Consider the following 13,230-nt stretch of genomic DNA (forward strand, 5'->3'; position numbering starts at 1 on the left):
CCCTCGTTGCCAACCCCACAATCTGCCCACCTGGTTTTGACCTGCCCCTCGCCAATGTCCCTGTTGAACAGGTTCCGGACCAGGCAAGGTCTCTGTGCAGCTAACCAGTATCGCTGGGGCCTTCATGACAGCCCTTTGTGCAGCTGCGGCGCGACACAGACGATGATGCACCTTGTCAATGAATGACTGCTGACTAAGTTCAGCGGTGGCCTAGAAGAACTGCATCACGCCACTGAAGATGCCATTGCTGGCTAGACGACTATGCACATGCTAAATAAATTGTGACGTGATGCTTATGTGCACTGACTGTACTGTAGTTTGTAAAGCATTTTGGGATCTTTTCGAATGACAGGGGCTCTGTAAAATGTCATTATTAGCAAGCAGATTTGTGTGTCACATTTTGTTGGATGCTTTTTGAATCTGCACAACTAGTTATTTCTTATCTGGAAAGTGACAGCATGTTCACCATTATACAGATCACTAAAGAATTCACAGACCCGTCCAAGAAGCATTACACGTTTAATTTTTTTAACACATTTTAAAACAGCAGCAGCCAGTAGGATCTGGACATAACAGAAGCACCTGCAGCATGTGCAATGTGTCTTATGGCTTTTTTCTAATATGTTTTTGTTCATGCTGTGGGTGTGCTACAAGATGAGAGCTATTTTTTATTTAAAAAGCCTCACACATTATTAACTCACATTATATTTTTCCACAGTATAACAAGCTCTCAAAGGGCTAAATCAATTAACTTTAGAATGTTTTGTCAAGCCTGTTTTGTGTATAAAATGAAAGTAGGCAGTCTGCAACCTGGTTTTCTTGCTTACTTTAAACAGAAGAGTATTGATCATGGATATCTTCAGATATTCAGTTATCCCTATATATGCACAAACCCAAATCAGGCTCTGAAATACAGAGTAAGAAAATCAATGTGCTCATGTTTATAGCTGTTACATTTAAAATAACAGCAAACTAATATAGAGAAAAATAGTACTTTCAAAAAATGGAGTTGCCCATGATATTTCTGAGTAGTCTTCTTAATAAAATATGCCTTTTTAATTCTGAGCATTAAAGTACCGTATAGATTAACAACAATAATCTCATATCAAATTTTAGAGTTGATATGCAATCTAAGAAGAATGCTTGAGACAAGAAAGATCACTTCATGGTTTGGTATTGTGCCTAGTACAAGGATTAAGAGAAAGCAGTGCAAAACAAAGGCAAAAAAAAGTAGGCATGCTGCTTGTAATGAAAAAACAAACATGTGATGTAGGGGAATCCCACTTAGAGAGAAATTGAACTTAGTGTTTCCTCTTGCTGGTGATATGCTAAGAATTTTAAGTTCTTAACCCATTTGGTAAGTTGTCTTTAAACATTATTTATTACATAGAGATATTTCAACCAATTTTTACATTATTCTTTTCTTCTTGTATATCATATTTCTTCTGATAGATAGTGCTGATTATATTTTTCAATTTGTGGGAAGAGACGAGGGAACAATCTTTATTTTAAAATTAGGAAAAAAGTTTCCTACAGCTTGTGTGTAAACAGAGCAGATTTTGTCTTAAGTATTATTAATCCTTACTAGAATGTTTTTCAACAATGGAGTTTATATATTTCATAGCATGATAACAACATTGATTAAATAACAATAACAAAATTTAGAACTCCTGCTGAATTAAATTTTGCTGATGTACTTGAACAAGGAAAAGAATGAATCAATGTATGCCTGAGAGTGGATCCTTGATTGTAGAAATGTTGTAGAGTCACTAAGGTGGTACTTAACATCAGATCCTGTATACACGGGTCACTCTTTGGAGAGACACTGCCAATTGCTTTTTTCTCAGCTGTGTGTGGTTGGCTTTTAAAAAAACAAATTCTCCTTTTACTTTTGAAAAATATTGATTTCTCCTCAGTTCCTCTGTTCTACTGGAAAAACATGATGCGATATTTTTGTTTGTTCACCAATGGCCGTGGCAGTGTCCAGAAGAATGTGTACAGTTTTGAATCACGGCTTCTTTGCTTGTTGCTGTAGCAGAAACAGCAGAGGGAGCAGAAGGACATTATTTTGTCCAGGTCCTATAAAAATAGCAGTTAATATTTTGAGAAAAAATATTTCTTAAAACAGAAGGATTGAGACTCCTAGGATCATTGCCTGCAAGACTGCAAAGGTTTTTTGTTTTGTTTTTAATGGTACAGTGCTAGATCCTTCAAATTTCACCTTTCCTGCATGGAGGATCTTTTTTTTTTTTAAACTGCAAGACGGCCATGTTATTTAATGGCTGAGTGCAGTGATACTTCAGTCTGAGGCCCCAGGAGCCACAAGTGGGTCTTCAATGTGTCTCCTGTGGCTCTTTGCAATACATGATATTAAAACACTGTGTGATTGGTTAATAATGAGATCAGGATGCTTTTACTAGGTAATTAATTATAGTTGATAAAATAATAATATTTAGAATAACCAAGCAAACATATATAAAATACTAAATGAAACAATAAATTCTCTCTGCTCTGGCACTTTTGGGTAATGATGATTGCTAATTTGGCTTCTGAACCACTGTGGGTCTGAGTATCACTGGCCTAGTGATTACAGCAGTGGACTGGGACTTAGGTGACCTGTATTCTATTCTTGGCTTCGCCACTGACTTGCTGGGTCACCTTGGACGTGTCATTTTACCTCTCAGAACCTCAGTTTCTCCCTTTGTAAAATGAGGGTAATGATACTGACCTCCTTTGTAAAACTCTGTGATCTAGTGACGAAGAGCTCTGTATGGGACGTAGGTAGTATTCCTCAAGGCAGGATGGTGGTGGATGAGTCAGATTTTAGATCTAAATTATTTGGCAGTTAATTTTTTTAACACTATCCAAAGGAACTCTAATTTTATGTTAAAGTAATGGGCAAGAGAGTGGCTGAGCCCTATACAGGGTGCAAGGAGTTTTCTGATGGCTGTCATTGTAGTCTTGAGTGTAAGTGCTGCTGCCAATTGATCGGGAAGCTGCACCCTGTCCAAAGATGGTATAACTGCCATGGTCCTCACTGAGGCTCAGCGCCTCGGTGCACCTGCCTATCACTCCCTGATTCGGCTCCCTTATACTGAAATAGTTTACCCAATTGCAACTTAAAACCACAAAACCCAGGAAATACAGAATTAAGGCTGAAAAAGTCCCAGACGTCTTTATTTAATCCTTTTTTGAGCAGGTGTGGCAGAAGTCTTGATCACTGGGTAATGTTCCTGGTTGTAAGTATTGCTTGATTTGGGCATGATGCATGATTTAAAACATGGTCTATCAGTAGTTTTCCTCTTTCATCTTAGAGTTTCCTGGCTTCTGTGGGTTTAGCACAGACACTTAATGATATTTCAGAAAATTAGGTTGTTCTGTGGTTTTAATTTTATACAAAGTCAGCTCACTTCAAAAGCCTTTTACTGCTATGTACATCCTGCCAATAACAGCAATGTGAATTCGTCAAAATTGCTAGTCGTGCAATAAAAAAATTGACCGAAAACCCACAAAGGTCTTGATCAGTGGTACAACAGTGCCTAGAGCTTTGGATAATACCTTAATGACTTGAACGGAGCTATGCTGATTTATACCAGTTGAGGATTTGGCCCTTAATATTTATAGCGGATGGGGAAATAAGGATCCTGTTCTCAAAAACCACATGAAGCTTTTATATTTAGAAAATAAGAATGGATGGTGTAACGTCCTTACAGAAGGGAGTGTATGAACCTAGAAAAGTAGCTGGCAAGGAAAATGACACCTGAAATGATACCAACTGTCTGAGACAGATACAGGAACTGAGAAACAGTCAAACAAAATCCAGTGGTGGAAGTGCAGCCCGCTGCTAAAACCGAAGGAGCCACGTCATGAGTCTTTAGTTTTGCTTTCTGCAATTCTGCCGAAGGGGCTCCTCCCCTCCAAGGCTATCACTGGAGGGGTTATATTGAAGAAGAATCCTGAGCCAGACTTAGGGTATGTGTACGCTGCAATTAAACATCTGCTGCTGCTCTGTGTTGGCTGACAGGCTCAGGCTGAGGGGCTGTAAACTTGTGCTTGACATTTGGGCTAGAGCTGGAGTCCAAGCTCTGAGACTCTGTGAGGGGGGAGGGTCCCAGAGCCTGGGCTCCAGCCCAAGCCCTGACATCTACACTACAATTTTACAGCCCCACAGCCTGAACCCCAGGAGCCAGAGTCAGCTGGCAGCCCAGCAATGGATGTTTACATGCTGCGTAGACATACCCTTAAAGGCTTGCCTGAGGCTCTAGTCTCTGCAGTCAGCAAGTTTATAGGGTGAGATGCCAGTATGTAAGTGCTGAGAGTAGCTCTTTCTGTAACTCGTGTTTGTTGTTTAGAAGTTGCTGTCACCACTTCGACAATGTTAATTCTGGAGCTTCTGGCTACTCTACTGGTGAAGGTGTCTTTTTAAAATGAATACCACTAATAACAATCCTTATAGAACACTTCTCATCCATAGGTGTCAAAGCACTTTGCAAAGATAGGTGAGCATTATGCGTCCCTTTTAACATATGAGGAAACTGAGCACTGGGGCCAGATTCTTATAGGTATTCAGGCACCTAAAGATGCAGACAGATGCCTAACGGGATTTTCAAAAGTGTCCAAATGCTTAATTCCCAATTCCCATTAAAATCAATGGGAGATAAAAGTGTAGGTTCCTATCCGCATCTTTAGGCACTTAAACACTTTTAAAAATCTGACCTGAGGAGATGAAGTAATATACAAAAGGTCAAGGAATAAGTGTGTGTTGGAACTGCGAACATAAGTCTTCTGATTTCCACCCTTGTGCTTTATCCATTAAACCTCAGAGCCATTATCTCTTCATTTTAAAAAATACTAATTCAAGGGCACTGTTGGATCACAAACAAAAGTAAAACCGTAACCTGTATCATGAAATAATTTAGATGATTAAGCATAAAAAAAAGAAAGCATTTACTTTGTCTTCATTCCTCTTGATTGTTTAAATGTTGCATGCTGTTCAGCCTATAAAGTATACTAGACTAGTCCATTTCACTTTCTGAATGGTCATGCATTAAAACAATGCAAATTTTTCATTGGTTGAATTTAAAAAAAAAGGAAATATTTCTATTGATTTTTAGATTTTGTGAAATCTAATCTTTATAAAAGTGAAATTTGGGTCCTAAATGAACATCATGCTGCCCCTTTCACAAGGAAAACATGTTTTTAAGCCTAGTTCTTACCTAACTGTATCTCTTCTTTATTCTTTTAGTTATAAGTATCAGAGGGGTAGCCGTGTTAGTCTGGATCTGTAAAAGCAGCAAAGAATCCTGTGGCATCTTATAGACTAATAGACGTTTTGGAGCATGAGCTTTCATGGAGCTTTTGCATCTGAAGAAATGGGTATTCACCCACGAAAGCTCATGCTCCTAAACGTCTGTTAGTCTATAAGGTGCCACAGGATTCTTTGCTGCTTTTAGTTATAAGTGTTTCACACCACGGTTTTGGTCAAAATAGTACAGCAGCCTTATCCACGGTAAAATTCCACAGTACATTATTGATTTTTCTAAATATAACTTTTACTTAAATGCCCCATTATCTATTTAGTTTAGATAATCAGGCTTCCGCTGTAATCTAGAAATATTTTCTCTTCTCTGAATGCTTATACTTTAGACGGACTGACTGACTGACTGCAGTTCATCATTACAATAAGCAATTCAGAGGGGAAAAAACACCACCAAAATACACATTCATGTATTTTTTTTCTGTATTCTCAGAATTATTACCTATGAGTCTGAAGTTTTTCGATGGAAGTTTGTACACGAATAATGGGAACAGCTTTAGACTGAAGCCTTCAGACCATCTTCATGGCAGAACACGTTGTAGAGCCCCAGCATTTGGAGGATCTGGCATCAGGCATCGGTACATCAGCTATGAGTAGCTCACCTACTCCTGGAGAGGCTCTGGAGAAGTATATGGCTGATGTTTCCTCTAAATATATTTGTCCTCTCTGCAAAATGTTTCTGGAGAATCCAGCACAGGTGCCATGTGGTCACAACTACTGCATGTCCTGCATTGAATGGTTATTAAGGTAATCCTATTATACTGAATATAGTAACTGCAATTAGGTAGTGTCACTACGGTCCTCATGAGCAAAACTGACCTGGAACTAGATCCAATATCTGCAAAACTGTCTCTGTTGAAAAAAAATATATGATCTCAGAGCCCTGTTGTACAAATCTCATCTCATTGGTGTGATCCTTACACCTGCAAACTGCTCATGTTAGCGAGAGTTAAGGGATTAGGCCCCTTGTTGGTAGTTTTTTTTATTAAGATACCACATTATATTTCTCGGCATACCTAAGGGGTTAGATGATGCCATGCTTTGAACTGGATATTGAGTTGGGATGGGATTTTGACAATTGCCCAGGTGATTTAAGAGCACAACTTCCTTTGGCTTTCATTCATTCAGGCTGACAGCCAATGAGACTTACTACTTTTTATTTTTGAGGTCCATACTTGGAGAGAGGGAAAGTGAATGAATATTGTATTTTAAATTTGTTACATCTCTGGAATTGGTATTTACATAAATGTGATTAAAATATCTCGTTTGTATGAAGCAAAGACCATGACTTGATCAAGACTGGGGATTTTTCTTTTTTTATTTCTATTTGCATGAAAAATTACATCATTATCTATACTTCTTTCCAAAGCAAATATTCCTATTTGATTAGATTGCAGACCCAGTTTTCAAATATGACCACCTCACTAGGATGTCCAAAATGTAGAATTTTTGTTACTCAGAGCCTAAATATGTGGTTTCATCGCATTCCCCTTATTTCCTTGTTTTTTTTCACTGACCCATTTAAGTCAGTCTCGTTTTAAATTGTTCACTGTCTGATTACAGGTTATGGAATGCAAATATGTCATTTTGTTTTGGCAGTCAGGTTCAGTCTTGGGATGGTGCTGTAGAGAGGGGCCTCAGGCAAAGTTCAAATTTGGACAAAGTTGGCGTGTGTGTTTGGATGTAGGGTTTGAATTCTGCTTCTGTCTAATAACAATAGTAAACCAGTGATTTATAGAAGGGAAGAGATGGGGATTAAGGGGAATCAGAGAAAATCTCTCTCCCTCCCCCACCCCAGTATCTGTTTTATGACCAGAGAATGCAATTAAAAGGAAGACTATATAGGAGAGCGTGCTCTGTGCCCCCAGTTTCCCTTTTGGTTACCCAGGTACAATCCCACTGACTTCATGTGATCTATGTAAAATTCACAGGGGCGGTGAGGGGAAGTCATATATAGTTCTTATTTCCATGCCTTGCATGGTCATTTGCTGAATATATTTAACTCATTCTGCAGCTTTAAGTGCTGTATATGACTTCCCCTCACCCGCCCCTGTGAATTTTACACAGATCACATGAAGTCAGTGGGATTGTACCTGGGTAACCAAAAGGGAAACTGGGGGCACAAAGCACGCTGTCCTATATAGTCTTCATTTTAATTGCATTGGCATCTTTTTCAGGGAGACAGAAACATTGTGAAGATTCCATGGTGGCTCAGGTTCAGTCCCTTAGAAGAGATTGATTGTGTTATTTGAAACGGCAAAAATGGCCTAAAAATGAACAACTGCAGTTTTCAAAGCCTTGTTATAGATGGGAAAACTTTTCTCAGAAACCTCCAAGCAAACACCAGTACTCTGAAAAGGAGGATCAGGGGCTCTTAGAACCCAAGTATTAATTTATCAGGTGGTCTTGTAAATGATAGCAACAACAGAACACATAACCAACCAACAATTAACAGAAAGGTGGTCATTGACTTGCTTATGAGGCGATTCTGTTGTACAGAATACAGTTTTCCAACCTTCTCATATTTCTGTGTCTCATGGTGGACAGCACAGGCGTCAGCAAATTCATGATAGAACTTGTGATTTTCTGCCCACCATGGCTAGAACCCCAATCTGGAATGTCCCTGAAAAACCTGGTTTGTTAGCTGCCTGCTAAATCTAGTATAATTTATGCTTCTTGGCATCACCAAGGATATGAATGCTTAGACAGACGGCCAGATTTCTATAGGCATAAGTGGAGATATTCTGGTCATGAAGAATGAGGAACTTATTCTTCAGCATCTCTGCAACACATAAAATCACAGATGCTCTCTTTGGCCCATGGGGAGCTGTTTAGTGATATGTTTTTAATGCCTTGCTTTCTAAGCAAAGCCAAGATATTTTTCCTTCTTTAGAAAGTTTGATGGTACTTTTATGGGAGACCCAGTAAAAGGAAAGGATGACAAGAGTCTCGTCTTCCCACATGTCCCATATGTATACCCATGCCAACCCTTACCTTGGGGAATTGAAAGGTTGAATGGACTAGTAATGGAAGATTTCACCTGTGGGTCACCCTTCATATCCAGCCTGGTAAACGAGTTTGGGTCTCAGCCCAGTTTCCAGACAGGTGTCCACATTCTAAAAACCACCATCAGAACTGACATTAAATGGCCTCCTTCTCAGTCTCGGCAGAGAGGCTGGGATTGTAAAGGCACAAAGGCAGCCTGACTCTGCACCCCAGAGGTCGTCGCTTTATGCTAGGAGAGAATCACATTTGCCTGGCTATGTGGAGAACATTGTAGTGCCAGTGCCCATGCTATACCTGTTCTGTGGCTAAACAGAGGACTTTGTTCTCCAGGGCTATCATTCCAGTTCCTTTCCATGGATGCTAAACTGTCACTAATATATTTTTAATGCTTTGCTTGGTTGTTGCAAACAGTTCCAAATCATGCCAGATCTGTACACTGTATTAGCTGTGCTCAAGGCGGAGTGGGCCCAATCAATCTCTAGTATAACTTAGTTGTCAGGCTTGAATTTTCCCCTCAGTGGTGGTAGGTGAAGGGCCAAATTCCCTTTTCACTAGTACTAGTGCAACCCAGTTGATTTGCCGATAAAACTGAGAGAAGAGTGTGGACCAAAGTATGAATTTGTATGAGTTTTTAGTTTTCATAGACTAGCTGTCCAAATTCAATGACATTTCTAAGAGTTTTACTTTTAAAACTGCTTTTTTTTGCTCTCAGAAACATCCCTGATCCAGAGTGTTTACTGTGTGGAGAGAAAATAGTCACTGATGATGCAATTTTTAACTTCGGCTCTGTGAGTAATTTTGCTCATTAATCCCCAAAGCTTTTCTAAGAAACGTAAGAAGAAAACTCTATATCCCAATAATACCAGGATATAAACTCAAATGACAGAGAGAACTGCAATAAAATATTTGATGGGATTGTCTAAACAGTCTGCCTTTGAACGCTCCTTTTCTATTTCTGCAGTGTTTAATGTGTTGCTGGGTGAGTGTAACTGGGTATTAGAGACTTATTTCTCTCATATGGGTGATGATGACTATGCTCAGACACCTTACTCCTCTTCTTTCTTCACATGTCTGATTTTAAAGCCTCAGAAACACTGACTCAGCCATCCCTTCTAACATGGCAACCTAGAAAATATGTAAAAAGCATATTGAAATTAATATATGAAAAGCACCCTAAGCTATATTCAAATAACATTATGACTGTGGCACACACAGCTAAAATATCCGTTAACTACAGGTTCTGCCCTTAACTTGCATTGTAGGTAAGCTCCGCAGGGGACTAAGATCACTGGGCCAAATTCAGCCCTGGTGGATGTAAGTGCAACTCCCATTGTGTTTGTGTGTGTGTAATGTGATAAGCAAGTCTATATTAAATCTAGCTGTCCTCTCATGGAAACAGATAATGTTGAACATTTCAATCAGCACACTAATTCACCTTTTCTCCTCACATTTGTGGCAGAGATACACGGATAAGCCAAATTATCAATATTAGGGATTATACATGTAAATGTCTGGTACACTGTAAAAACAGTTTATGTGGACTCAGTATGATGATGACAAGCTTTGAGGATCTTGCAGAGTTTATCATGTTATATAGGAAAGGTATAACAGTATTGTAGTTGCAATACTGGAAATGAGATGATCTAGATTCTGTTCTTGGTTCTGCCAACAGACTTGCTATTTGACCCTGGGCAAGTCACTGTAAAAAAGCTCCATCTCTGTTTGGGATAACAATTGGGGTAACAATGTTTACCTATTTTACAGGGTGCTGTGAGGCTGAATTGATGTTTTTTTGTAAAGTGCTTTGAGATCCACAGATGGAAGGTGTAGTATCGTTTGATAGATCTTCGATTTTTTGAGATAATTACATAAATCTCAAATACAATACAAAATATATCTCTTAAAAATTTAGAAGACTGCACTTTACTTAGACCAGCACATTTCATAGGTACTGATAACACAAATGTTCTTGATGCATTTTCATTCTAAGCAAAAAATGCATGCTCATGATTAAGACTGCTAACATGATATTATGTTGGAAGAACTAAATAGCATGACTATGCTGAGGCTGGCCTGAAAATACAAGGCCAATTATTTGTTTTTCTTATTGCTAAAAAGTTTTCTCACTCCTCACCTGCATTGTCTCTATTTCTGAAGCTCTGTGTGCTGCCTCTGAGTATTCTGGTTGCACAATGTAAATTGCAATCAGATCATATATAATGTTATATTCTGCATCATTCTCTTTATCAGTTTCAATCATACTGTGCTACAGATAAAACCAGATGAAGTCAAGAGCAAGGAAATTGAAAGATTTACAATCAAGTGTCTGAGGGAGGGTTTTCTTCAGTCTGAACCAATGGACCCAGATGAGGTAAGTGATTGTTAAAGTCAAGAAAGGGCCATGTCAGAAATAAGGATATAGATTATGAGAAGTGACTTTGCAAGAGCAAGAACTTGTTTGCAACAGAATACTCTAACCAATGTATACAGGTCTGTTGCATCTTACGTGCATTTAACATGCGCAATTTCAGCTTTACGCGGTCGGCAGAAAAGAGAAAAATAACAATTTTAATACTGTACTGCAGTGCGGGTGATTCCGCCCGGCATTCAACTCAATGTAATTTTGACTATATGCGGTTTTCGCTTTACGCACTAATCGCGGAATGGAACCCCCGCGTAAGATGAGACTCACCTGTATACATCTGGGCTAAATAGGGTAAGTTGTGCATTGGAGAGTCCTGTCAGGACCAAAGGAAAGAAATCCTCCCTCAAAGCCCATTCATGGCCTCTATTGAAACTTCAGGGTTGCAGTAGCTTCCTATAGCTCCTCTAGACCATCTCTGCAAGAGGAATGTGGAGCATTAGAACCCCTGGCCCCATGACCAAAAATCTATATGCTGGAGCATAATGACTGTCACAGAACTGTCACAGCTCCATTATGCACAATGATCCTTGCATAAGGTTTAGCATTGTACATCCCCTCCCCTGCCCATAGGGGCAGGATTTGTCATGCAGGGCCGCCCAGAGGATTCAGGGGGCTTGGGGTCTTCGGCGGCAGGGGGCCCCCGCCGCCGAAGACCCAGCACTTCAACAGCAGGTCCCAGGGTGGAAGGACCCCCCGCTGCCAAATTGCTGCCGAAGACCTGCCCCAGGACCCACCACCGAAGTGCTGGAAGGACCTCCCACTGCTGATCTTTGGGGCACTTCAGCGGCGGGTCCCAGGGTGGAAGGACCCCCCCCGCCGCCAAATTGCCGACGACGACCTGGAACAGAAGAAGCTCTGGGGGCTCGGGCCTCGCGAGAGTTTTCCGGGGCCCCTGGAGAGAGTGAAGGACCCCGCTCCAAGGGCCCCAAAAAACTCTTGGGGGGGCCCCTGTGAAGCCTGGGGCAAATTGCCCCTCTTGCCCTCCCCCCTCTGGGTGGCTCTGTTGTCATGTAAATAGCATTTAACCTGACAACTCCCATCCTACCAACACTACAACATTACTGTGTTTGTGAATCTTTTTGGCAGTATCTATAGATCTTAAAAGGATTGGAAAGGATTATTATCTGTATTTTGCAGATGAAGAAACTGAGGCATAGAGCAGTTAAGTAATTTTTTCCAAGGTCACACAGCAGGTCAGTGGCAGAGCAGGAAAATTAACCAGTCTCCTAATTCCCAATCGGGCATTCTATCCACTGGACTACATGCCTCCCTAAACAAAAGGAAGGAAGGAATGGGAAAAAAAACCCAATAGATGGCTACCTAAAGCCATTTCCCCTTTATTTCAAACAGGCTCAGGAAAATGGCAACTAATTTATTTTAAGAATCAGCAAATCAATACATCTTAGTGCTAATAAAAAGCATCTACAGCTGAGGGAATTTGAAACTTCTGAGCAGCCTTAATATAGCTGAAACCATGGTGACAAATATGGCCTTCCTGGTTGAGTGTTAGTTGGATTCTGTGGTCCTATTCACAAGTCTAATTTCTGAAATGAAACTTGGGACAAAGTTTTCAAAAGCACCTGACATTAGAACTGAAGTCTTGTTTTCAAAAGTGACATATGCACTTAGGAGCCTAAATCCTCTTGTCTTTCAATAAAACTTAATCTCCTATGGCACTTAGGGCATGTCTAGAGTGCAGTTAAACTCCTGAAGCAGGCCCATCTCAACTGACCCAGGCTCAGGGGCTTGGGCTATGGGGCTGTTTAATTGTGGTGTAGACATCTGGGCTTGAGCTAGAGCCTGAGCTCTGGGACCCCACAAGGGAGAGGGTCCTGGAAGCCTGGGCTCCAGCCCAAGTCTGAATTGCTACACTGCAATTTTACAGCCCTGCGAGCCTCAGTCAGCTGACACAGGCTAGTTGTGGTTATTTCATTGCAGTGTAGACATATCCCTTAGGCCCTTTTGAATATTGTCCCCCCGAGTTTATAGATCTGCTGCCCCTTCAGGATTAGTATAATTGTCTGGCATTGACTTTTTAAAAGTGCTAATCTTTGTAGCTTTCTGTTTTTACCCAGAATTTTCTCTCTAAATGCATAGTAAAGCCATTGAGCCATTTAAAAAAAGCACGGATCTGAAACGTTGCAAATCTAGGGGAAGTTACCTTCCCAACAAGAAGTGTCGTCATCTTCAGCTCCATTTAGTGCAGGGGGAACTAGCATGCATCTCTTCATGCATTAAAAATGAGCAAATTACATGAGAAAATTTCCATAGTCTCCAGCTCGTTAAGCTAGAAGAGGAAGGCTGAGTGACTTCAGACACTTATTATGACATTATCCCAAGAGATTCTGATCACCAGCCATTCCCCGTGACTTCTAGGCTATGCCTACGCTATGGAGAATAGAGCAGCATAGCTACAGAGATATATTATGGAAACATAATCCGATAGTGTAACATAGCCTACAGCAGTGGAAGGGGTTTTTCT

The 13,230-nt window shown here is 40.4% G+C and overlaps 1 protein-coding gene across 1 annotated transcript in view; it reads left to right on the forward strand.

Annotated features, from left to right (window-relative positions):
* Positions 1–1,125: 1,125 nt before the first annotated feature.
* TRAF1 (TNF receptor associated factor 1) overlaps positions 1,126–13,230 on the forward strand; it is a 65,874-nt gene continuing 53,769 nt past the window's right edge. The window contains exons 1-4 of the mRNA XM_050926704.1: positions 1,126–1,357; positions 5,751–6,064; positions 9,036–9,111; positions 10,596–10,694. Of these exons, the coding sequence (XP_050782661.1) occupies positions 5,841–6,064; positions 9,036–9,111; positions 10,596–10,694 (399 nt within the window). The 5' untranslated portion in view covers positions 1,126–1,357; positions 5,751–5,840. The remainder of the gene's footprint in view (positions 1,358–5,750; positions 6,065–9,035; positions 9,112–10,595; positions 10,695–13,230) is intronic.

The sequence above is a fragment of the Gopherus flavomarginatus genome, chromosome 17, assembly GCF_025201925.1.
Source record: "Gopherus flavomarginatus isolate rGopFla2 chromosome 17, rGopFla2.mat.asm, whole genome shotgun sequence".
Lineage (NCBI taxonomy): Eukaryota > Metazoa > Chordata > Testudines > Testudinidae > Gopherus > Gopherus flavomarginatus.